General features: G+C 42.4%; 1 protein-coding gene across 1 annotated transcript in view; it reads right to left on the reverse strand.

The window, feature by feature from the left end:
- Positions 1–7,009: 7,009 nt before the first annotated feature.
- Positions 7,010–27,962, reverse strand: part of LOC143923463 (protein FAM162B-like) — a 42,921-nt gene continuing 21,968 nt past the window's right edge. The window contains exons 3-4 of the mRNA XM_077447187.1: positions 17,413–17,521; positions 7,010–7,868 (exon numbers count right to left, since the gene is read on the reverse strand). Of these exons, the coding sequence (XP_077303313.1) occupies positions 7,782–7,868; positions 17,413–17,521 (196 nt within the window). The 3' untranslated portion in view covers positions 7,010–7,781. The remainder of the gene's footprint in view (positions 7,869–17,412; positions 17,522–27,962) is intronic.

Here is a 27,962-nt window from a genome sequence, read left to right on the forward strand (position 1 = left end):
GGCATAAAAACTAGGTGAGGAAGAGCCAAACTCTGCTACTACTGAGGTTGTGGAATATAGTTTCACGTCACAGGTCATACACCATGACAAGACTGAGCACAGCAACAAGACACAGGGGGTTATTCACTAAAGGCAAATTCACTTTGCGCTGAAAGTGCACTTCGAAGAAAAGTGGCTGTAGAACTGAGGTGGACATGCACGGAAAATAAAAAACAGCATTTTAGCTTGCACATGATTGGATGATATAATCAGCAGAGCTTCTACTCATTTCAGATCTACCTCTTAGATTTAGAGCGACTGCATTACCAAGTGCACTTGCAGTGCAAAGTGGATTTGCCTTTCGTAAATAACCCCCACAGTATAGATATACTGCATCAGCAATGTCTATCCCCTGCAAAGATTTCAAAGCAGACTGGGATTTCAAGATGTGCTGTTCAAGCTCTTTTGGAGAAGCACTGAAGCACTAGGAAATGGAACCATTGAGAACCATAGACGCAGTGATCGGCCAAGGAAACTTATTTGCAACAGATGCTTACTCCCCTTTGACATCGGAAGATGTCCAAGAGTGCTATCAGCACAGAACTGGCAGAAACCAGTAGGATGGAGGTAGACCCATCTACTGTCCGGAGAACTCATGGCCAGAAGTGGTCTTCATGAAAGAATTATGCCCAAAAATATTTGGCTAAGCAATACAATTACCTACAAAAACATAGGAACAAGGGTGCAGAAAAATGGCAGCAGGTGTTCTGGACCGATGAGTCAAAAATATTTGGTTGTAGCAGGAGGCAGTTTGTTCACTGTAGGACTGGAAAGTGGTACAATAATGACTGCCTAATGAGTGTCTGCAGGCAACTATGAAGCATGGTGGAGGTTTTTTTTTTTTTTAGGGCTGTAATGTTGTCTTCAATACTGAAAAATACAGACAGATAATTATATCCATCATGCCATACCAACAGGGAGGTTTATAGCCAAATATACAGCCACTGTCATTAAAGCGGGGTTCCACCGTAAAGTGGAACTTCCACTCATCGGACCACCCCCCCCCCTCCGGTGTCACAGTTGGCACCTTTCAAGGGGGAGGGGGGTACAGATACCTGTCTAAGACAGGTATTTGCACCCACTTCCAGGCATAGACTCCCACGGGAGTCTATGCCGTTTCCTGTCTTGCCGCGCTGTCTGCTGGGACACACAAGGGTCCCAGAGACAGCGCAAACCATTCCAATTGCGCTGCGTGACTCGTGCATGCGCAGTAGGGAAGTGAAGCCGCAATGTTTCACTTCCTGATTCCTTCACCGAGAATGGCAGCGGCAGCAGCCGCGAGCCGAGCTATCGATCGGTCTCAGCTGCCGATGTTGCTGGACCCTGGGACAGGTGAGTGTCCATTTAGTAAAAGTCAGCAGCTGTAGTATTTATAGCTGCTAGCTTTTAATATTTTTGTTTCCAGGGGAATCCCTCTTTAAGAACTATCTTTAGCATAAAGAACAACAATCCTTCCTGGTGAAGTGATGGCTAGGCCCTGATCTCAACATCATCAAGTCTGTTCAAAATACGTGAAGAGATAGAAGGATTTGAAGAGGCTTACATCCGCAGGCTGTGGTTAGTTCTCCAAGATGTTTGGAACAAATTGGCTGAGTTACATCAGAAACCATGTGCAAGTGTACCTAGAAGAATTTATGCTGTTTTGAAGGCTAAGGGTAATTACCCAAACATATATTTGATTTTTCTTCTATTCATTTACTTCACAGTTTGTTAATTGATAAAAATAAACCATTCATTTTTTTATATTTTTTTTATATTTTTGAACGCATTATTAATTTACAGGATTTTCTCACACCTAAAACCTTTGCACAGTAGAGCACATCTAGGTGTGGACCAGTCATGATGTATTGAATGTACCATTGGCGGGTTAAGGATAAACAATAGGCTACTTAGAGATGATATGTAAAACTAATGCCGATACATAAACTAAACCTGACCTGGCCTAAACAATGGCTACGGAAACAGTGCTTGAAGTTGAAAAGTTTGAAACAGTGCTAAAAGTTCACCTTATGTAAAAAAAAAAAAAAAACAAATACACATTTTTGCTGGTAAAATAATGTGCATTTATTTTCTTTTTACATTGCAACCTTTAAAACATTGCACCTGCGATCAGAAGATTGCAACTGCAATGCATGGATCCTGCAGACACTCAGTAAGCTGTCAGACTTTACCTCTGATATGAGCAGACAATTACTGAATGGCTGCAAGACTCAATGGACTAGGAGAGTGCTCATAAATGCAAACTACAAGCCATTGGCCACAATGGCTAATGGTACTTGTGGTCTAATTCATTCACAGGAAGCAGTGAATAAATTAATGCAACAGCTGTGTAGGTGGAGGCTCGCATGGGCACGCTATTTTCAAATTGGGCACTGGGTCACTAGGAGCATGTTACACCCTAAATATGGGTGTAACATGCTCCTAAAAGGTGAATCTAACCTTTTAGCCCTTGTACACACGGTCAGAGAATCCGTCGGAATGTGTCCTATCGGACCGTGTTGTCGGATAATCCGACTGTGTGTGGTATGCATCGGACTGATTCCGTCTGACCCAATTTTCCAACTCGTTGGAAATATTTTCCCACAAACTGGTCCGATCGGACATACTCCAATCATGTGTAGAGAATTCCGATCGGACAAAGTGCCACGCATGCTCAGATCAAATTCCTACACCAAAGCTATTGGCTACTAGCCTGAACGTAGTCCCAAAATAACGTCATCACGTTCTGAATGATCGGATTTTCTGACAACTTGGTCCGACCGTGTGTATGCAACAGTTTCGGACACAATCCGTCGGACAAAGTCCAACGGATTTGGTTGGCAGAATGTCCGATCGTGTGTACAGGGGCTAAGTGTAGGCACGATTTGTGATATTCTTTAGTTCACTTCCTGTATCTTTGTATAGCCATGTTCCTGTCGCCAACATGGCAGCATGCATGTGGTAGTATGCTGCAATGGATTGTGCCAGGAAAGGAAAATTACAGAAGTTGATACAATTTGCACTTTGCAAGGAAGTACCCTTAGCCAAGTGAATGAGGAAAAGCTCTGCTGGACTTCCATCATCCAATCATGTGCAGACAAGTAATGTATATTGTGATTGGGTATGTTTTGCCAAGTGAATTTTCACTACATTCATTAAGCTATAGAAACATTTACCTTGCAAATTGAACAGCCAGTTTGCCTTTAGCAACTCAACATCCACATGTTATCTGTTCCCCAAGTCAAGATTTAGTCATGCCCTCTGTCAATAGCACAGCCTTAGAGGGTAGTAGAGGTTTTGGCATTTACCAGTTTATTTGAAAAAGCTGGGCATAGAACTAGGGGATGCGGCTTAAAGTGGAACTATGGGCGAAATAAAAAAACGGCATACGTCTATTGCTAGAATTAACACAGCAGATTAGAGTTTTTTTTTTTTTTTTCCCTAGTCCCCCCCACAATATAATTTTATTACCTGTTGATGTTGCACTTAAAAGACCAAGCTGTCCAGATAAAAGTGACAGTTGGAGGAAAGCATAGTATACTGGAGGAGGTACCGTACTTACAATGGTCAGTTTTTATTCAGGCTCCCTTTAAGAATTAAATTGGTTGAATCAGTTCACACTGAATTTCAGTGGCACACTTTCTCCTTGAATACAAATCAGCTGTATAGTCTGCAGGGGAGGTAAGCTGACTGAAAATATCATTTTTTACTCGCAGCAAATTTCTTGGCTTCAAATAGTAGAAATTTACAAAGGTCAGTAGAGTTATGTACAATAAATAATTAGCACTGCTCTCTTTAGCAAGAAAAGACACTGCGAGTCTCACAGGTCTGATTATGTAAGCTAGTTCACAAAGAGGTGACTACTGAGCAGAATGATTGAGCTCATCACGCACTGCGACCGTTTTGGAGGGGAAAATGAACAAGAGTTGTCAGGCTTGGCAAAGATTGTCATCACTGAGGACAGCTTGTCACAAATGGTAAAGAAGTACATAATCTGAAATCCCTGCACAATACGGGGGTCATGCAAAAAATATAAAATAAAAAACATGGCGCTGTGCAAAGAACAACAGACATTTAAAATATTCACAACAAAAAGAATGACTATTCTATAGTATATTAAAATATTCTGACAATGCATAAAGCGGTCATGAACCAAACCTAGGCGTTCCACAGATAAATCACAATATTGGAGGCTATTTTTCAATTTTCCTTATTTTTCATCCCTTTTTGCATGTTTTTAGAGAATTGTTTAGTGCCGTTTATCAAGTGGGTTTGCTACTTTTCAATGGAAATGTCAACCTGGGAGTACAGTCTGTACCCCTTGTGCCCAATCTGCAGCACTTTGGCACATATTGTGTGGGCCCTCTGGGTCTCTTTAGACACTAATCTTTGTTTCTCTATTACCTTGTTATAGAAGTGATTTCTAGCAGCCTCATGTAATATTTCTCTAGTCTAGTCTTTGACTGTCCCCAGTCTCCAACCTATAGCACTTTCACAGTCTTTGCAAGTCTCCTGTAGTATGTTCATAGTCTCTGACCATCTCCTGTACCATGTGCCCAGTAAAAAACAAAAAAAAAAAAAAAAAAAAAAAAAAAAAAAAACACCAGCCTTGCGCCTTACCTTTTGTGGCTCTGAAGAAAAAAAAAGATACCCATTCTCAAAACGCGTCAGCCATTTGAAGTGTCTTCCCTAAGCTGGGGTTGGCGCAGGGTGTGCGGGTCACTGTGGATATTGATTAACGCAATATCATGTGCTGTTTGTGAGTGGACATTTGTAATATTTCTTCGATAAAAGAGTTTTTAAAGGTAATGCACAAGGCTTGTGCAACTTTTGTTCTTGTTTTTTTTTTTCTGGGGCTACTCCAGTATTCAGGGGACTGCAAAGTCCTGCTCAGTTTCAAGTTGTTAAACTAAAGTTCTTATTGCTGGAACATCCACCTTGAGCGCAGGAGGTTGTTCATTTTGCTTGTATACTATATATACACAGTCTCTGACCATTTAATGTATCACATCTGTAGTCTCTTACCATCTCCTGTATCATGTCTGCAGTCTCTGGCCGTCTACTGTACCATGTCTGCAGTCTCTGGCCATCTCCTGTACCATGTCTGCAATCTCTGGCCGTCTCCTGTACCATGTCTGCAATCTCTGGCCTTCTCCTGTACCACGTAGGCAGCCTCTGACCATCTCTTGTATTATCCAAGTGTAATAGGTCAAAGAAACCACCAAATTAAAAATCCTTATAGTCCAAAATCTTTTTTGTTATAGTAGAAATGAAAACGTTTCTCCAGTCTATGTCTCTGGCAGCATGTCTCCAGTCTCCATCAACTATTATATCATATACACAGTATCTGAAAGTTTCCTTCAGCGTGTCCACAGTCTCTCACAACCTCTTGCATCATACCTGTAGTCTTTGACTATATCCTGTTGGGTTCAATCTCTTACACTGAATTTATGTGTGACCATTTGGTGATCTTAAAAGCCACCCATATCAAGAAAGTTGATCAATAATAGCATTTATTATAGGCATTTATACAGTGCCAACATTCAGTGGTTTATATACTGTAAATTCACATCATAGCACATTTACCCCCTAGTATGCCCTCCTTGGACAATTTCCAAAGCTGCTGCTGATGTAACCTCTGCTCAAGCACACTAGAGTTACATTGTCCCAGAACCCTTTTTCATTATCTTCATCTTACAGATGCCAGGAATAGGCCCCAGAATATACATTGCACAGTGAAGCGTGCAACAAAATAAAAAAAATGCTGGAGTAAAGAGGAAGAATACTTTTGGCAGAAGTAACTTTGCATGTCTATTTTGCTACAAACTCTACTTCTTAGCATTTTTTTTTTTTTTTTAATAGGGGCTTTAGCTCTACGTTGATAGAAAGTGCACTTTCATTTATCCCGTCTGCCTATCTAAGCAACCCACCTCTACCCCACATGTACACTTACTTGCTAAAACAGGAATAGCCTCAGAGATTCATGGGGATTAAACATGCTGGCATACCCAAACACATTTTTTCCTGCAAGCCAACAACATTGGTCATGGAATGCAATAGAGGGCTGGGCTAGTTTAGCTTGAAGGACAGTCAGTAAGGATAAGTGCACTTTCTGTTCTTCTATAATGACAGTTATTTTAACATTAGGATCTTGCTTACAGGTGGGCAAAGTACAAAGATTTCTTTTAGGTGTGTTGCTGCATATTCCTTGTCCATTCAGGAGGAGGCTAGAAGTAGAGAGGTGATCAAGAGGAGATGCTAAACAAATACCTCGTACACACAACCGTTTTTTCCATCACAATAAACTCTGATGGTCTTTCTGACGGAGTTCCAATGAAACAGACTTGCCTACACATGATCACACCAAAGTCTGTTTGTTTAGAACGCAATGACGCATGACGGGCCTAGAAAAAGGAAGTTAAATAGCCAGTAGCCAATAGCTGCCCTTGCATCGTTTTTGGTCCGTCGAATAGCATACAGATGAACGGTTTTCCCGATAGGAATCAATTCCGTCGAAAAAATGTAAAACATATTCCATTTCTAGGGCCGTCAGAATTTTTGAAAATAAAAGTCAGATGAGGCTCAAGCACGATCGGAATATCCATGAAATTATTCTGCTTGACCTTTTCTGCCGGAAAGTCCGGTCGTGAGTATGCGGCGTAAAGGAAAATTGAGGACACCCAACTTGCTTTGGATCTTGGCAGGAATGCCATTCAGAAATTTGACTATACCGAATTAAAATTCTTCAGAAAAAAATGCATTTCCCTTATAGGTCAAAGTGTACATTTTGTCCTGGATGTCATTTATTTTAGATTTTTCTTGTTAGAAAAAATATGTAGTTTCAATGCTAAAGTCTACACCAAGAATTAAAATAATATAGAAAATGATTGCAAACTACAATAGATGACAAATAATTCTGCCTAGAATTTTAATAAATGTCAAAGTTTAGCACTAGCCAGACAAACAAAAAAACAAACAAAAACAACATGTATACATGATGTTAGGTATTTATTAGGTATTTTTTTTATTTAAAAAAATACATATTTTACATGCCACTTGTGTAGGCACCAATATTTTTCTTGATATTTATATTGATATTAGACCCTTGTAATTCAGTGCACAATAGAACTCATAATGGTAGATGGAAAGGCAGCCCTAGGGGTCAGTCACTCATGTACTGCCAAAAACATGCTGACAGGAGGAGAGAGCAGTTGCTGCTCTTGACCAATTGTGCTGCTGCAGCACTGGAGGTAGAAGGTTTAGGATGTTTGAATCGTAAGACTGGTTGAACAGAATTACAAATCCTTTTTAGAGGTAAAACGGTTCCTGTAAATGCAGTTCAATTGTGTATTTGAGGTCAGTTTAAAAAAGCAACCCAAAAAGCCAATCTGCCAACAGGCATTTCATATTCAAAAAATGAAAAGAAGAAAATGCAAGGCTTAACTGGGAAAACCTGATGAAAACAATTACAGGTTTGTATCAGAAAACAAACCACCAGATTCTGCTAAATTATGGTAAGAACATGAAACCTTGCAATTTAGGCTGCTGTAGCTGTTACAATGTTTGTAAATGAACCTGCAGTTGTATATAGACAGGCCATATTCAAGAGCCATATGGGAACCTATACTCCTTAGCCAAAACATACACACTAATGGCATTTTAAAAGTAAAATAAATCAAAGGCACACAATAGTGCTTTATTTAATCTATCAGGAAGAATAGTAAAATTTAAAAAGTATTGCACTTCTTCGAATCAGTGATTGGCTACTGTGCTTCTTTCTTTACTTCTTCTTTCCATTTTGCTTTCCTCTCTATATTCCTTTGGAGCAGCGTCTGTTCTTCTTTGACAGCCTGAAGATGGGAATAGAGATTCATCTTGTTATACATGTTATGTACACACACACACACACACACACACACACACTTTTTATGTTAATAATTTGCATCCTAACTAGATGCAATATAAGGTATTTGGATTTATGTTTGTCACGTGTATTGTATAACAGAGAGTGGATATCACAATCCATCACTTTCCACTATAAACCACAACCTGAATTTAGTAGCCCATTAGAATATCCAGACCACAGTGTAGGACGTGTGATATCACATGAAGTTCTCTCTCTGCCATGATTGGAGGAGAGACCTATAGGGAGAATCCATAGTGGAGAAGGATCTGGGGGTTTTGGTAGATCATAAGCTCAATAATAGCATGCAATGCCAAGCTGTGGTTTCCAAAGCGAGCAAAGTCCTTTCTTGTATTAAGAGAGGTATGGACTCAAGAGAGAGAGATATAATTTTGCCATTGTTCAAATCATTAGCAAGACCTCATCTGGAATATGCAGTTCAGTTTTGGGCACCAGTTCTCAAAAAGGATATCGGGGAACTGGAGAAAGTGCAGAGAAGGGCAACCAAACTGATAAGAGGCATGGAGGAGCTCAGCTATGAGGAAAGATTAGAGGGACTGAATTTATTTAGTCTTGATAAGAGGAGATTAAGGGGGTATATGATCAACATGTACAAATATATAAGGGGTCCATATAGGGAACTCTGTGTCGAGTTATTCACATTACAGTCAACAAAGAGGACAAGGGGGTACTCTTTATGTCTAGAGGAAAAGAGATTTCATCTCCAAAAATACGGAAAGGTTTCTTCACAGTAAGAGCTGTGAAAATATGGAATAGACTCCCTGCAGAGGTGGTTCTGGCCTGCTCAGCAGATTGCTGTAAGAAAGGCCTGGATTATTTCCTAAGTGTACATAATATAACTGGGTACTAAAATGTATAGGTAAAGTTGATCCGGGGAAAATCAGATTGCCTCTCGGGGGATCAGGAAGGAATTTTTTCCCCTGCTTTAGCAAATTGGATCATGCTCTACTGGGGTTTTTCACCTTCCTCTGGATCAACTGTGGGTATAGAATTGGGTATATGGGATTGTATAATATATATTTTTTTTTTTTTGTGGTTGAACTGGATGGACTTGTGTCTTTTTTTCAACCTGACTAACTATGCAACTATGACTTTGAGGGGTGTTGAGGAGTGTGCTGTTAATTATGATACTATTGCATCATTAAACACTAAAGGATAGGAAGGCAGCATTTTTACTGAGGGAAAGGGTATTATAAGGCTTTTTAAAAGGGGGTACAGGACTATAAAGCGTTAAAAGATGAAATATGTCCATTGGGGCTTAGCCCCTTGCTGCCACCTCCAGTGGCCCTTTAAGTGACTGTTAACGCCAGGACGCAGAGGTGGATTCCCGATCACGTGATCAATGAATGGTTATCCCAATGGTCACATGATTGGGAGTTCATCCCACCAATCGGGAAACAGTGAACAAGAGATGTTGTAACAGCCTAATCAGTGTGCTTGAAGCATGCAGTAAGCATTCTCTCAGCACTGAATCTCAGGGCCACATATATGTATATGTGCCGTGGCTTTGAGAACACATGTGTGTTATGCAAGTAGAGGTTAAAGTGGAACTTCAGTCTTAAAAGAAGGACTTGATAGATTACTTTATGCTGGCCACTTTTGCAGGGAAACATTACAAATAAGCGCCTATACTTCTAAAAATCCAGCAAAGCCCTATCTTACCCTGCTCTGCAGAGCCTCAGTTGTCCTATATACTCGGCACTGTGCCTATAATCAGTGAGTCACTAGAGGCTGATCTGCTGATAGTCTCTCATTTCTTCCTAGGCAGACTGTGAACTTCAGCACTGTAAGGCTTCATATATGCTTGAACTACTTTGGCCACAGGAAAACGAAAAACTTGGTAAAATCGCATTACAATTTTACGCGTTTTGCGGCAGGCAGTCAAAACGTTCCTATCCTGAACACGATTCTTCTGCGTTCAGAAGAGGGGGGTTAGGGGAGGTTGAACCTCCTCCAACCTCAGCAGCTGCTAAATTAACATAAAAGCCTTTGCGTACATGGACACATAAGGGGTTATTTATGAAAGGCAAATCCACTTTGCACTTCAAGTGTAAAGTACACTTGAAATTGCACTGAAAGTGCACTTGGAAGTGCAGTTGCTGTAGATCTAAGGGGGACATGCAAGGAAAAATAAATAACAGCATTTTATCACATAATTGGGTGATAAAATCAGCAGAGTTTCCCCTCATTTCAGATCTACCCCTCAGATTTACAGCGACTGAACTTCCAAGTGCATTTTCAGTGTAATTTTAAGTGTACTTTGCACTTGAAGTGCAATGTGGATTCGCCTTTCATAAATAACCCCAATAGGCTTTTATGGAATGGAACTTAGGAGCTTTGGCAGAAAAACACCAAACGCTCCTAAACTCGAGTTTAGGAACTGCTAGTGTACAAGTTTAGTAGTTTAAGGAGCTGCTAGTGTATAAAGTTTCTGTCAGCCTTCTTTTTTTAGCCGAGCCAATGCATACTACAATTAAGGCTGGAAATATAAATATTTTAATTGAAGAAAATGACATGGTTTTTGAGATCAGGGAGCGAGGGAGAGTTTCCCATAAACAAGTGACTGCTCTGAGCTTCAACAAAATAGTGCCCTTCAGCAAGAACAAACAGGAGCAATGCTGGAGGCAATTTACAGCACGCACTAATTTTGGTAGCACAATTATTAACGTGGGATGTATTTTCTTCTGTTAAAGAACATTAACCACTTGCTGCCCACCAATAGTGAAATGACAGCTGAAAAGTGGTTTCAAAATCCTGACCGGGTGTCATAGGACGTCCTCAGGATTTTGAGCCGCTGCGCACCCCCCGGGGGCGCGCATCGCGGTGATCATTGTTGTGGGGTGTCAGTCTGCCTATCAGTGCCACATATCAGTGCCACCTCACCAGTGCCACTTCATTGGTGCCACCTCATCAGTGCCCGTCAGTGCAGACCCATCAGTGCCCGTCAGTGAAGGATAAAAACGTACTTATTTAGAAAGTTTTGAAACAAAAAAAAAAACATTTTTTTCAAAAGTTTTCGGTCTTTTTTTGTTTAGCAAAAAATAAAAACCGTAGAGGTGTTTAAATACCACCAAAAGAGATCCCCATTTGTGGGAAAAAATTATAAAAATTTCATTTGGGTACAGTGTAGCATGGCCGCGCAATTGTCAAAGTGCGACAGCGCTGAAAGCTTAAAATTGGTCTGGGCAGGAAGGTGTTTAAGTGCCTGGTATTGAGGAGGTTAAAGTGATATTAAACTGGCTAAAAAATAAATAAAGACATCTGGGCTGCCTGCAGGTTTATGCTAAAATGTCCTAGTATGTGCCACATACTAGCACATTATGACAAATTTACCTTTCAAATGCTACCCTCCAGTGGCATGGTCTCACCACTCTGGGGGCTTCCATGTCCATCCAGTCTTCCTTCCAGGTTAGAGGGCTCTGGCCATTTGAATGGCCAAGTTGCGATGACGTCACACCAGCACAAGCACACGGGAGTCACTTTCCGGGCATGGCGCTCTGTGGGCCCTGAATGCAGAGCATTACTGCACATGCACGGGTGCCCTCATCAGCTATTGCTGATGTGGATATCAAACAGAGAGATTTGTGATGTCTACAGAAACATTATTGTAAACGTACCTGCCGGTACACGTTCATATACAGAGTTAACTACTGCTTTAATGGTAACCAAACTGTTATGGTTAAAGTGCTGCTTTAAATAGTAATATTTGCACCTTTACTTAGCTTTACTTTGTCTAAATCTAGCACTTGAGGGTTAGAGGTTTTAAGGTCATCTTAAGTCTGAGAGCAGCTGCACTGGAAACTACTTTACCAAACAAGTTGAACATGTTTTGCAAAAAAAGTAAAGCCCAGTGAAGTGAATGGTAGTCCACACAGCTCCACACTTTAATAAATAGGGTTCATTGTTACCTGTCTACTATTGAGACAGCACCGAAGCTGAAGTGTCTGGTTCAGGCAAAATAGCAGGACACATACATCTCTATTAAATAATACTTTACTAATATAATAATTTACAAATGAATATGTTGTGCATGCATATGAATATTCGGTTCTCTTTCACATGATCATGTTAATACAAATGAACACTAAAAAGCCAACATCTGGCAGTTATGGTTTAGTTTTGAATAGACTTCAGTCTTTGCAGTCATTCTAATGTGGACACAGACAGCAACACTTCTTTAGAAGGGTGAGGAGGGTTAAAAGGGTTAAAAACTCAGTTTTTTTTTTTTGCTCTTCTGTGTAGATTGCAAAATGCAATATCAAAAAATAACCACTAGATGTCCCTAGTGGATGAATTATACAAATTCATAAAGTGCAAAATAAATGTGCAATGAGATTGGCACCTAATGTTTCCAGTGAGTGGCAGATAGTCAAGTGCAGCATCCAAAAAAATGTACTCAAATGTATAATAATAATAATCCAAAAACTGTCATCAAGTGATTTCCAAAGGTGCAATGATCTCATGGATCCGACAATCAGGTGGCTGATATTCTTCCTCCACCAACACCGATCACTCAGCCTACTCACCAGATCCACACGACCCCCGTTACAGGAGTCATATACAGCAAGTGGATACTAGATGTTCCCATTGTCCATCTCAGTGACTCAGCAATGAAGCCTCCAGCACCATATAGGAAAGACACGCACCAGATCTCCGGACATCAATGGAGGGATGCAGAAAAGAAACAGTCTCCCATGGTGAAGTACTTAGGTCTTTTATTTGAGTACAGCATTGAGCATCACTGAGACGGACAACGGGAGCATCTAGTATCCACTTACTGTATAGGACTCCTGTAATGGGGTTCATGTAGATCTGGTGAGTAGGCTGAGTGATCGGCGTTGGTGGAGGAAGAATTTTAGTCACTTGATTTGATTAAATCACTAGAGACATGTAGCGCTTGTTTGATATTGCATTTTGCACTTTATTGCTCATCTATTTACAGGGTGCGTGGTTCATCACCAATTTCCACTCAATAGGTTTAAACCTCACAATGAGCAGCCCCTAAACTAACATTAATATAAGTCACACATTTGCACAGGAAGGGAATAACATCTAGTTACTCCCCTACTTACACAATCATATTGATAAATTAATGGAAATCTCCAAAACCACAGACAGGAATAATAACCCGAGTAGTGTTCTAACCGGCAAAAATAAAAAAAATAAAAACAACAACTTTGACTGTAGTTGGGCTTTAGGCTGCATTCACACCTGAGCGTAGCGTTTTTAAGTGTTTTTTGCAGCGTTTACCGCGATTCGCGGCGTTTTTACCGCGATTTGACACGATTTTGTGCAGGGCAAAAGGTCACCAATGTTAAAAGAAGAAAAACGCCCAAATCTGCTCAATTCGAGCGACAAAAAAGGGTCCGGAACTTGTTTGAGCTTCAGGCGTTCGGGTTCAGGCGACATGGAGTGGAGATGTGAACCATCTCCATTGAGAATAATAGAATTTTTCCCCTCTAGCGCTTTGTAGCCTCAGGCTTCAAGCTACAAAACGCTCAGGTGTGAATGGGGTCTTAGAGCCAGTTTATGCAGGGCAAAACAGATCTGAATGATTCGAGCCACAGATTACACTGGGCTAAGTATTTCCAACCTACCCACATGTGACATCACTGGGCCATCTTTGTATAGGGATTTTTATGTATGGAGTCAGTATTGGGGATCTAGGGATTTTTATATGCTTGTTATTTATCTTTGCTATTGATAGCTTAATAAATGTTGGCAATTTAACTCTTTAGGGTGTATTAGTATCAATTTCTTTTTTGTTTTTTTCTTTTGGAGTATATATGGCTTTGATTATATACCCCCCCCCCCCCCCCCCCCGCTATATAGTCGGTGAGAATTACCTTATTAAATGAAGACAAGACTCCCTAGGTGCTTTTGTTTGGTATACATCACTGGGCCAACCACCAAGCATCAGCAGAGGAGAGAAGGAAAAACATGCTGATGGGGAAGAGGGGGGGGGGGGGGTCACTAAAAACAAACCTCTTGCTTTGCTCTGCCTCAGTGTTCTTTTCACTTTAGAGGGAGTATGTTAATGCAATCCTATAAGAAGCATAGTCTGTATGGAGCCAGAGAACCACCTCAAACAGCCCAAACACCCTCACTTTCTTTGTAATAGGGAGCTGTGCCCTCATGTTTTAGATACATAAATACTATGGGAGAAATCTAGTATGGCAGCTTATTTTATTTTTACATTGGCACTCCAACTTCAAGAACTACATAAAAAAAAAGAACAGATTTGTTGTAGTAATAGAAGAAAAAAAATATTGTTTAATGTGTAGAATACTGTAAAATAAACCAGTTGCAAACCTAAGCAATTCAACCTGACCATTACAGCTGCACTATTAATAGTTTAAAAAAAAAAAAAAAAAAAAAAAAACGCAATATCCATTCAACCCCCCTCACGATATTAATACAGCATTTCCTGGATTCAGTGCAGAGAGTTCTCTGCTCAAAGCGAACAAAAAAAAAAAAAAAAAAAAAACATGCAGCCTGATAAGTTTACCACAACGTTGTCAGTGTTCAGAGGGAGAACTATAAACAAAGTATCTTTCAGTTCTTGTAGATCAAAGGAATGAACTTGGGTCTGTAACTGAGGTCAGTTTAACCACTTGAAGCGGTAGTAAACCTGCTGACATGTATGTTTGTTTTTTCACACCTGCAAGGCAAAAGGCATAATGAGCTATTATGCATCGCATACTAGCTCATTATGAAATACTTACCTTAGAACGAGCCTCTGGCATCTCACCCGATACACGCCGAGGGAGCTGACATGTTCCCTCGGCGTGTCTTCCAGATATCGCAGCTCTGGTGCTGTGAGTGCCCGGAGCAGCGATATCGTCACTCCTACGCATGCAATCGAGAGATTTCTTTCCGGCAGGGTCTGGCGTCTGCCGGGCTTCCAGCCAAGAATCTCCTGTGCGCATGCGCCGGTGCAGTCAGCGGCTCATTGCGAGGGGAATATCTCCTAAACCTTACAGGTTTAGAAGATTTTTTTTTACCTACAGGTAAGCCTCATTATAGGCTTACCTGTAGGTAAAAGTTCAAATTAAGACTATACAACCGCTTTAACCACTTCAGCTCCAGAAGGTTTTACCCACTTCCTGACCAGGCCATTTTTTGCAATACGGCACTGCCTTGCTTTTACGGACAATTGCACGGTCATGCAATGCTGTACCCAAATAAAATTCTTATGATTCCCCACAAATAGAGCTATCTTTTGGTGGTATTTGATCACCTCCGTGGTTTCTATTTTTTGTGCTATAAACAAAATAAGGAGCAGCAATTCTGAATAAAAAAACAATATTTTTTTACTTTATGCTATAAAACATTCCCAATAAAAAAATTAAAAAAATTAATTTCTTCAGCAGTTTAGGCCAATACATATTGTGCTACATATTTTTGGTAAAAAAAAAAAAATCCCAATAAGTGTCTATTGATTGGTTTGTGCAAAAGTCATCATGTCTACAAACTATGGGTTAGATTTATGGAATTTTTATTTTAACTAGTATTGGCGACGATCAGTGATTTTTAGTGGGACTGCGACATTGTGGCAGACAAATCTGACCCTGACATTTTTTGGGGACCAGTGACACCAATACAGTGATCAGTGCAAAAAAAAAAAAAAAAAAATGCACTGATCCCCGTATAAATGACACTGGCAGGGAAGGGGAGCGATCAAGGGGTTAAGTGTGTCCTAGGGAGGTTCTTTCAGCTTAGCTGAAACAGTAGATCTCTCTTTTCCTCACTGACAGATCAGCGGTGTGCCTTGTTTACATAGGCACACCGCTGCTCCGTGTCTCTCCTGCGAATGATCGGACCACTGATTGGCTTCCGCTGTGTCCAATCAGAGCAGGAGCGGCGCACACGTCCCCTACACACGTCCCCTACACCGCATGCACAAAATCACCTACAGGTATGCGATTTTGTGCAGCTGGGTTGCCCTGCCGCAGTATATGGGTGGTGGGCGTTCCGAAAGCGGTTAAAGACTAAGCCTTTTTCTGACACTTGTTGCTTACGTTTAAATCAGTATTTTTTGCTAGAAAATTACTTAGAACCTCCAAACATTATATAATAATTTTAGCAAAGACCCTAGAGAATAAAATGTCGGATGTTGCAATCTTTTATGTCACGCTGTATTTGTAATCTTTCAAATGCAATTTTTGGGGAAAAAAAACACTTTTAAATTTAAATATAAACAAAAAAAAACCTCAAAAAAACGAAACAGTAAAGTTAGCCCAATTTTTTGTATAGTGTGAAAGATGATGTTATACCGCGAGAATCGGGATCTTTTTTCAAAAAAAAAATTGTGATTCTCATTTTCACACAGCTCTACTGACCATATTATGAAATATGCGGCGCTTGCCTTCAGAGAAAAATCACAATAAATCAGTAAATCCAAAGACTAATGCCGCATACACACGATCAGAATTCTTGTCGGAAGAAGCTCTGATGGTTTTCCCGACGGAATTCCGGCTCTTGCCTACACACGGTCACACCAAATTCCGATAGTTTAGAACGCGGTGATGTACAACACGTACAACGGAACTAGAAAAAGGAAGTTCAATAGCCAGTAGCCAATAGCTTCCGTCTCGTAGTTGAATCTGAGCATGCGTGATTTTTTGGAGTGTCGGAATTGCATACACACAATCAGAATTACCAATAGAAAGTTTTTCCGTCTGGAAAATTGAGAACACGCTATTAATTTTTGGCTGGCGGAAACTCGGACAGCTAAATTCCGATGAAGAATACACACGGTTGCATTTTCCGATGAAAAGCTCTCATCGGTCTTTTTCTGGCCAGAATTCCAACCGTGTGTGCGCGGCATTAGTCCCCATTCACCCAACAGGGTTATCCTGTAAATAGCAAATGATTGCTGGTTGGAAGTCCCATTCGAAGCACTGGGAAGATATAATCGAACATGCAGCGATTACCTGCGGATGATTGGCACTGAACTGACTGTCTGCATCCAGGGCTGATCATGCTCAGATAATCGCTGCATGCACGATTACAAGTGAACGGCTGCAAATAGCTGCAGATGCTGTCAGACTCCCAATGCTTTAAATGGAGTTTCCCGTCTGTAGCTTTTTACAGGAAGCCCCTCTTAACCTCCCATGGGTAATCACAGTTACCCCCACTTGGAAGGGTCAGTGGGGCCATAATCCTCTAAACATACAATCAAAAGATCAACATTCCCTTTAAAAGCTGGATTCTACTCATTCTGCCTCCCGTCACAGGAAGAAATGGTCCAAGTTTCATTTTTACAGGAAAAGTTAAGATCAAGATATATAAAACTTTAGCTGTTATGTTGAAATTTACTAAAGGTAACATTTTTTACCGCAATTTCACATTACATGATTTGTTTGGGTTTGTGATAAATTTACTTTTAATGACAAAGCAGGTAAATGTAGGCAAGTTAGATAACACCAGGCTTGTCAGGCCCACAACTGCGCATATTAAGTACTTACTTTTTTACCAGACCACACCATCAAAAGACATCCCGTAAGCGTTCCCACAATCATTGCCATGCAGATCCTTATTCGCAATTTACCCCTGGCATTTGCTATGGCTTCCACCCTGAAAGAAAAACATAAAAGTACAATAATTGTGCGTGATATATATTTTATATACACACACACACACACACACAAATATATTTTTATATATACAAGGTTTTTTATTCAGCCACATCTGGCACTTGCCCTGTTCTCACCCATCACTTGTAACCTCTCCCTGAGGGAAAAAGAAGCAGAGGCTGTAGGAGGTACTGCAGCCGGGCCGGCTGCTGAAAGGTGCTTTGAAGCTGGGGAAAGGGGGACAGGGCAAAGAGAAGCGCAGTGAAAAGGGGTTTGTGTGCCCAGATCAGAGCTGAGAGCTGAAGAAGAGTGCAGAGATGGCAGTATGATGTGGATAGGGGATGCAGAGTAAGGAGCTGTGGAAGAGGGCTGAACCCTGCACCTTCTGCATAGAACACTCTAGGACCCTACACTCCATGCAGAGTGCACCTCTGAATCCTGCACTCTGTGCACAACACACTCCTGAACCCTGCGCACAACACACTAATGAACCCTTGCACCCTGCGCACAACACACTAATGAACCCTTGCACCCTGCGCACAACACACTAATGAACCCTTGCACCCTGCGCACAACACACTAATGAACCCTTGCACCCTGCGCACAACACACTAATGAACCCTTGCACCCTGCGCACAACACACTAATGAACCCTTGCACTCTGCGCACAACACACTAATGAACCCTTGCACTCTGCGCACAACACACTAATGAACCCTTGCACTCTGCGCACAACACACTAATGAACCCTTGCACTCTGCGCACAACACACTAATGAACCCTTGCACTCTGCGCACAACACACTAATGAACCCTTGCACTCTGCGCACAACACACTAATGAACCCTTGCACTCTGCGCACAACACACTAATGAACCCTTGCACTCTGCGCACAACACACTAATGAACCCTTGCACTCTGCGCACAACACACTAATGAACCCTTGCACTCTGCGCACAACACACTAATGAACCCTTGCACTCTGCGCACAACACACTAATGAACCCTTGCACTCTGCGCACAACACACTAATGAACCCTTGCACTCTGCGCACAACACACTAATGAACCCTTGCACTCTGCGCACAACACACTAATGAACCCTTGCACTCTGCGCACAACACACTAATGAACCCTTGCACTCTGCGCACAACACACTAATGAACCCTTGCACTCTGCGCACAACACACTAATGAACCCTTGCACTCTGCGCACAACACACTAATGAACCCTTGCACTCTGCGCACAACACACTAATGAACCCTTGCACTCTGCGCACAACACACTAATGAACCCTTGCACTCTGCGCACAACACACTAATGAACCCTTGCACTCTGCGCACAACACACTAATGAACCCTTGCACTCTGCGCACAACACACTAATGAACCCTTGCACTCTGCGCACAACACACTAATGAACCCTTGCACTCTGCGCACAACACACTAATGAACCCTTGCACTCTGCGCACAACACACTAATGAACCCTTGCACTCTGCGCACAACACACTAATGAACCCTTGCACTCTGCGCACAACACACTAATGAACCCTTGCACTCTGCGCACAACACACTAATGAACCCTTGCACTCTGCGCACAACACACTAATGAACCCTTGCACTCTGCGCACAACACACTAATGAACCCTTGCACTCTGCGCACAACACACTAATGAACCCTTGCACTCTGCGCACAACACACTAATGAACCCTTGCACTCTGCGCACAACACACTAATGAACCCTTGCACTCTGCGCACAACACACTAATGAACCCTTGCACTCTGCGCACAACACACTAATGAACCCTTGCACTCTGCGCACAACACACTAATGAACCCTTGCACTCTGCGCACAACACACTAATGAACCCTTGCACTCTGCGCACAACACACTAATGAACCCTTGCACTCTGCGCACAACACACTAATGAACCCTTGCACTCTGCGCACAACACACTAATGAACCCTTGCACTCTGCGCACAACACACTAATGAACCCTTGCACTCTGCGCACAACACACTAATGAACCCTTGCACTCTGCGCACAACACACTAATGAACCCTTGCACTCTGCGCACAACACACTAATGAACCCTTGCACTCTGCGCACAACACACTAATGAACCCTTGCACTCTGCGCACAACACACTAATGAACCTTGCACTCTGCGCACAACACACTAATGAACCCTTGCACTCTGTGCACAACACACTAATGAACCCTTGCACTCTGTGCACAACACACTAATGAACCCTTGCACTCTGTGCACAACACACTAATGAACCCTTGCACTCTGTGCACAACACACTAATGAACCTTGCACTCTGTGCACAACACACTAATGAACCTTGCACTCTGTGCACAACACACTAATGAACCTTGCACTCTGTGCACAACACACTAATGAACCCTGCACTCTGTGCACAACACACTAATGAACCCTGCACTCTGTGCACAACACACTAATGAACCCTGCACTCTGTGCACAACACACTAATGAACCCTGCACACAACACACTAATGAACCTTGCACTCTGTGCATAGCGCACTCCTGAAACCTGCACCCATATGGGTCCTGCAACTATTCTCTGACAATAAAGCTATATATACACTATATTACCAAAAGTATTGGGATGCCTGCCTTTACACGTATATGAACTTTAATGGCATCTCAGTCTTAGTCTGTAGGGTTCAATATTGAGTTGGCCCACCCTTTGCAGATTATACAAGTGTCATTTCTTCAGTATTTACCTCCAGCAAGGCTTTTTAAAAACACCTAGACATTTTCAAAAATCATTATCAAAAAATATGGGGATTTGGTCACACCATATTGCTGTGCGGTGCTTAAGCCCACTTACTGCGACAAAGTACCCCATGATCAGTGGGTCCTACACTATCCATAGACTAGGAGAGCCTGCTTCTCTGAACCATGGGAGCCATACCCTCCTCTATATGGGAAAACATGATAGAGGTGGAGACCTCATGTTCTCCCATATAGAGGAGGGTATGGCTCCCATGGTTCAGAGAAGCAGGCTCTCCTAGTCTATGGATAGTGTAGGACCCACTGATCATGGGGTACTTTGTCGCAGTAAGTGGGCTTAAGCACCGCACAGCAATATGGTGTGACCAAATCCCCATATTTTTTGATAATGATTTTTGAAAATGTCTAGGTGTTTTCAAAAAGCCTTGCTGGAGGTAAATGTTAGTTTTGCATGTGTGCGCTATAATATTTTTGTTCTGTTGTATGGTCTTATGGCAGCACCATCTTTATGCATTTTTTTTAGGGTGTGCCCCCCAAAACATCTTGTTTATTTCTTCAGTGCTGTCACATGAAAAGATATAAAAATATTGTGAGGGGTGTACTCACTTTTGTGTGTGTGTGTGTCACACACACACTACACAGCAGACTGGATATTAGATCATGAAGTTCTCTCCCACGGCAGCAATAAATGCTTATTACTTCTTCACTGAGTGATTTAACAGATTTGCAACCTCTTAGGCTGCGTACACACGGGCGGACTATCCGTCCAACTAAGTCCGTCAGACAATCCGACAGACAGTCCGTCCTACTTTTGAATGAACGGACTTGACCACACACGACGAACAGACAGTCCGTTTTTAAGCGTGCGCGATGACGTGTACGAAATTCGACGTCCAATACACTGCAATGCAACCTTCGGCCGTGTAAATCCTTTCTGAGCATGCGCCATACTTAGTCCGTCGAACTAGCCTACTCACGAGCGGACCGTCCGCTGAAACCAAGTTTGGACGGACAATATTACGGAAATTCCGAAAGACTAAGTCCGCCAGACTGTCCGCTGAAAAAGTCAGCTGAAGCCCACACACGAGCGGATTGTCCGCTGAAACACGTTTCAGCGGACTAAGTTGGACGGACAATCCTCTCGTGTGTACGCGGCCTTAGGCTCGATTCACATCTATGCATGTTGCTTTTGAGCATTTTTGCAGTGCTTTTTGCAGTGCCCGTCGTGTTTTTTTTCCTTTTTTCTTTTTACACTGTGGTTGCTTAGCAACCTGCTGAAGGGATATTTAGCTTATCCGCTTTCATTCTTTAAGAAATTTAGTTTCCATTTTGTGTCTCTCTCCAACATCCACCTCACAAAATGTATGCTCAAGTTTTGCTAGTTTAGTTTCGTTTCCCATGTTACTGTTACCTTATTTAGTTGTTTGGTTTCTTAGAAAGCACATGATTTTGAGGAATTGCTAGTTTCACTTTTATTGTAGGCTGTACTTGTATATGATTGGATAATCTGTATGACACGTTCAAAGGGTGGTACTTTCTGAAAGCCCCCTTTAAATATTCACACCAAAGAATAAAGATTAGATTTGCTCGGAGAGACTTTGTTGTTTTGCGTCATTGTCTCAATGGGCTAATCTCCCAGGCCTGTGTGGGGATTGAACGTCACACTTTGACAGACATGAAGGGGTTAAGAAATCACCTTTAGACAATCTACATTTCCTTCACATACTATATACAGAGAAAAAAAAACGCAAATTGCAGTAAAAACACGGTGCTTGCGTTTTTGATGCAGGTCCATTGACTTCTATTACATGAAAAACGCTGCATTTTGCATGAAAAAAGTCCCAGACCCTTTCCAAAAATGCAGAGGCACAAAAATACATTGATGTGAACATGTTCCATGGGAACCCATGTTAAAAAATGTCCCTGCATTTCTGCAAAATGCATCAAAAAGCGCGTTAGTGTGAATCAAGTCTTAAAGCATATTTAAAGAGGAAGTAAACCCTGATGAGTTTACTTCCTCTTTCATTCCCTGCAAAGGCAAAGCATAATGGACTACTATGCATCGCATAGTAGCCCATTATGTGTCACTTACCTGACACAGGAGCCAGTGAAGTCACCGCTATCCCCTGTAGTCCGCCGCATTCCATCTTTTTGGTGGGGTCTCGCAGCTCCGCCGCTGTCATTCGGCGAAGCCGCGATGACGTCACTCCCGCGCATGCGCACGGGAGCCGACACGCGCAGCAGCTCCGTCGTTGAGAATGCCGCGCTCAGTGCGCCTGCGCGCCACTGTCTACGGCGCATGCGCCGTAGACAGCAGTGGCTGTTTTCAGGGAAAATAACTCCTAAACCATATAGGTTTAGGAGATATTTCTTGGACCTACAAGTAAGCCTTAATCTAGGCTTACCTGTAGGTCAAAGTGGTTTGTAAGGCCGCGTACACACGCGGGGACTGTTCGCCCAACTTTGTCCGCTGAACAGTGTTTCGGCGGACAGTCCGCTCGTGTGTGGGCTTTCAGCGGACAGTTTCAGCGAACAGTCCGCTGAACAAGGTTTTTCGGAAATTCCGAAAAACTGTCCGCTGAAACTTTGTTTCAGCGAACAGTCCCCTCGTGTGTAGGCTTGTTCGGCAAACTAAGTTCCGCGCATGCTCAGAAAGGATTTACACGCCGAAAGTTATAATGCAGTGTATAGGACGTCGTATTTTTCGTCCCGTCGTACGTGCCGTTCACGTCATCGCGCACGGTTTCAGCAAACTGTTCGTCCGTCGTGTGTGGCCATGTCCGTCCATGCTAATTTTGAGCGGACTGTTTGCCGAAACTGTTTGACGGACAAAGTTGGGCGAACAGTCCCTGCGTGTGTACGCGGCCTAAGGGTTTACAACCACTTTAAACCCTTAAAACCGGCCCGATCTAGTTTGTCTGATCTGAGGGTACAGTAAAAAAAGTCAAGGGGCCTGCTTTCCCAGCTAAAAAAAAAATTATACATAATAAACTGCAATTATAATTTAACAAAGACAATGAACTAAATAATGGTAGCTAATTGAAGTACGTACCTACTGCACAGTGTTCAGAGATCAGTAGTAACAGTGTGCAGTGAACACTAGTATGTAACACAGTATGCAAGGGTCACTAGTATGTAACACAGAGTGCAGGGCTTAGGAGTTACTAACACAGAGTGCAGAGGTCACTAGTACGCAACACAGAGTGTATGTCAGTATTACAGTATGCAACACAGTGCAAGGGTCAGATGCATGTAACAGAGTGTAGAGGTCAGCAGTAATGCAGAGAGCAAAAGTCTATTACTATCTGTGTGCACGGAGAGCACTCACCTTGCTGTGTGGAAATCAGTGCACATTCCATGAGGAGGGGTAGTGTGTTCAATTGGTTTTCCATAAGGTTCAGTGCTGTGCACTCTGGAGTCCCCAAACTGAGCCATCCACAGGCATTTCCTGCCACGCTCTGTTGACCCAATGTGTTACAGGTGTTTTTCCTGATCTCACTATTGGCGGCCCCAGCTGTATTTGCCGTGTAGCTGGCATCCTGGAGTGACAGATATAGACATCCTGGAGTTCCTGACCATACACCTGCTCTTCTCACTGCCCAGGCCTTCTGAACAGCTGCAGCAGCCCTCCTGAGTCCTGCGCACTTTGTGTGAACTGCAAGAGATGACCAGGGAAGGCTGCTGCAGATATTCTGAAGGCTGTTACTGAAAGAATCCACTCCAAGTAAAGTGTGAAGTGCTCCTCCTCCTGACCATCTGCAATCCCTAGCTCTGTGTGCGGGGGGGGGGGAATCCCACAGCAGGATGATCAGGAGAAGGACCACTTAGCACCCACAGAACCCATTGCCACCAAAATCTAGATGGCCCAGCCCACCCCAGCACCTCTAGCTTTGGCCTTGCTCAAAACTATAAAATATTGCAGCTTATCAATTCTCAGATGTGGCGACATTAGTTTTCCGTTTTAGGCTTTCTTTCCTTTATTTTCACTTGGTAATCCTGTGAATACACTTCCTGTTCCTTCCTGTGTACACTAATTTCTCTGCTGTAGCTATGGAGGGATGCATGATTATCACAATGTCTGGACTTCAAATATGCCTTTGTTTGGCCACATGTCTCTTGTTAGTAACAGGAGTGCACTTACTTTTGCGCTCGTGACCCAGAGTCAGCTTGCAGCAGGCTAAAACTACAGTCCACTGTCAGCTGATGTCACAGAGCCACTCCAGGTTTTGGAAGAATCCTGACCATTTTGTCAGGATCCACCCAGCAGCCTAACTGACAGTTGGCTCCAGCTCACAGCGTGCTGCCGTGAGCCACAGCCAGCTGCGCCTGCCCCCTCTCTAGCCTGGCACACCAGTGAGTGCTGAATGGGCAGAGAACAGAGGGGTGACTGACAGTCACTGCTCTCTGCTCCGGAAAGACTGAGAACTGAGTGATCTGCGATCCTGTGATGATTCAGTTCTCAGCCTAAAGCCTCGTACACATGATAGGATTGTTGGCCAACAAAACTGTGGAATTTTGTCCAAAGTGCATTGGCCCAAACTTGTCTTGCATACACACAGCCACACAATTGTTGGCCAACAATTACGAATGTAGTGACATGCTACATTGTTTTTCAGCTCTTCAGTGTCACCCTTTGGGCTCCTTTGCTAATTTCGTGTTAGTAGAAGTTTGGTGAGCGTTGATTCACGCTTTTCATTTCGTGCTTTTCAGTTCGGTTCTGAACAGCCGTTCGTCAACCAGACATGTTGCGGAATCGGAGGAGATATCGTGTTATTTATTATTGGCCTTGGAGTTATTGCTTTGACATTTTTCTGGTTGAATGATTTGGTTTGGTATATTTTTGGATGCATAGAATGCACTTTTTGGTTAAGTTCTATTGGCAGATAGCATGTCTAATTGTATTTAGTTTAATTTTTTAATGCACAATAAAAAAATTGTGGCAAATAATACTTGGCTATGTGTTTTACTTCAAATGACAGTTTGGGAATAGGCAGTTACATTTAAAAAAATTACAATTTAAAACTCACAAGGGACACCAACATAGTTGTATCTTTGATCTTAAAAACTACGGAATAATGGTGTTGTGGTAACTTGCCCAAATAAAAAAAAAAAAAAAAAAAAAAAAAAAAAAGCATAATAATATTATTCTTGCTATCACTAGAAAAAAAAAAAGCCTTTGAACATTAGTTTGCAATAACTCCATCAGTATCACCAGCAAAGCAGCTTTATTATTATCCCATTAAAGAGGAAGTAAACCCTGATGAGTTTACTTCCTCTTTCATTCCCTGAAAAGGTAAAGCATAATGGACTACTATGCATCGCATAGTAGTCCATTATGTGTCACTTACCTGACACAGGAGCCAGCGAAGTCACCGCTGTCCCCTGTAGTCCAGCGCATCCATCTTCTCGGTGGGTCTCTCTGCTCCCCCGCTGTCATCCGGCAAACCTACGATGAAGTCACTCCCACGCACGGCATCTAGCCGTTGACGGAAGCGCGCTCAGTGCACCTTGACAGGCACCATGCGCCGTAGATAGCGGTGCCTGTCTTTCGGCAAATATCACCTAAACTGTGTAGGTTTAGGAGATATTTCTTAGACCTACAGGTAAGCCTTAATCTAGGCTTACCTGTAGGTCAAAGTGTGTTGTAAGGGTTTACAGCCAGTTTAACCACTTCAGCCCCGGACCAATTGTCAGCCTAAGGACCAGAGGTCTTTTTACAATTTCACACTGCACTGCTTTAACTGGTAATTGCGCGGTCATGCAATGTTGTACCCAAACTAAATTTGCGTCCTTTTCTTCCTACAAATAGAGCTTTCTTTTGATGGTATTTGATTGCCTCTGTGATTTTTATTTTTTGCGATATAAATGGAAAAAGACTGAAAATTTCGAGAAAAAAAAAAAAGATATTTTCTACTTTTTGTTATAAGAAAAATCAAATAAACTCAATTTTAGTCATACATTTAGGGAAAAATTTATTCAACCACATGTCTTTAGTAAAAAAAATGTCAATAAGCGTATATTTATTGGTTTGCGCAAAAGTTATAGCGTCTACAAACTAGAGTACATTTTCTGGAATTTACACAGCTTTTAATTTATGACTGCCCATCTCATTTCTTGAGGTGCTAAAATGGCAGGGCAGTACAAACCTCCTCCCCCCAAATGACCCCATTTTGGAAAGTAGACACCCCAAGGAAATTGCTGAGGGGCATGTTGAGCCCATTGAATATTTTTTTTTGTTCCAAGTGATTGAATAATTAAACAAAAAAAATAAAAAAATAAAGTTTACTAAAAGTTGTTACTAAATTATATATTGCTCACACATGCCATAGTTATATGTGGAATTACACCCCAAAATATATTCTGCTGCTTCTCTCGAGTACGGGGATACGACATGTGGGGGACTTTTTGGGAGCCTAGCCGTGTACGGGACCCCGAAAACCAAGCACTGCCTTCCGGATTTAAATATAAAACGCTACCAAAAAAAACTGTTAGCGATCGCAGGGATCAGGCCTGACTCTGCAAACGCTGCAGTTATGCGTTTAGTGTTTTGTAAGTGAGAGTGATCGATCGATACTGCACTTGGGTGGGCTGGGCGGAGGGGCAAAACGCAGGTGCTAGCAGGTATCTGGGCTGATCCCACTAACAATGCGTGTTTTTGGAACCATAAACTGCTGGGGACGCTAGTATAGATCTGATCAGTCAGATATTGATCTGTTCAGATACTATACCCCTACGGGAGGTGTATGCTTTGCGTGTGGGTGTTAGCGGTACTGGCACGAACCTAGCACTGCCTGGGGCGACGCAGACCCTGACCCTAAAACCTAATTGATATCACCCGCCGGGTGATCAGGGGGTTAAACCTTTATTGGGTAATAAATGGTGGGTGCCCTGATGCTATAAAAAGCAAACTAACTAACCAGAGTCACCTGTAACACTTATACGGTGATCACTGGTGAAAGGGTTAACTAGAGGCAATCAGGGGGTTAAAATCTTTATTAGGTAGTATATGGGGGTCCCTGGCGCTATATAAAAACCTGACGGGGAACCTAAATAACAAACTGGCTATCCAGCGTCACCAGTGACACTTATACGGTGATCGCTGGTGAAAGGGTTAACTAGGGGCAATCAGGGTGTTAAAACCATTATTGGGTAGTATATCGGGGTACCTAGTGCTATAAAAACCTGGCGGTGAACCTAAAAAAAATAACTAGCTACTTAGCGGCACCAGTGACACTAATGCAGCGTTTAGAAAAATGATCGCTTAGTGACACTGGCAAAAGGGGGTGAAAGGGTTAACTCTAGGGGCAATCAGAGGGTTAAACCTTTATTGGGGGGGTAGGGGGCTACCCTGGATCTAACACTAACTGCCCTGACAGTTTTTACTGTCACAACTGATACTAAATGCAGTGATCAGTAAATAAATGATCACTGCCATCAGTGACACTGTGACTGGGAGGGGGGATCGGGGGGGGGGGGGGGGGGGTGTTTGTGTGCCTACATTTCAGTGTAGTGTTTGGTGCACACTTATTTTCACTGTTCTCCTCGTAGTCTGGTCAAAAAGACCGCCCTGAGGAGAATGACATCACTTCCTCCCTGCCTGTGTTTACTATACACAGCGGGGGAAGCTTCTCATTCGCCAGGAGCGATCGAGCCGTTGGTTTCTGACCATCCCCTCATCCCGG

This window comes from Lithobates pipiens, unplaced genomic scaffold (assembly GCF_037356315.1).
Source record: "Lithobates pipiens isolate NorthernLeopardFrog02 unplaced genomic scaffold, aLitPip1_a1.2 Scaffold_1, whole genome shotgun sequence".
In the NCBI taxonomy this organism is placed as follows: domain Eukaryota; kingdom Metazoa; phylum Chordata; class Amphibia; order Anura; family Ranidae; genus Lithobates; species Lithobates pipiens.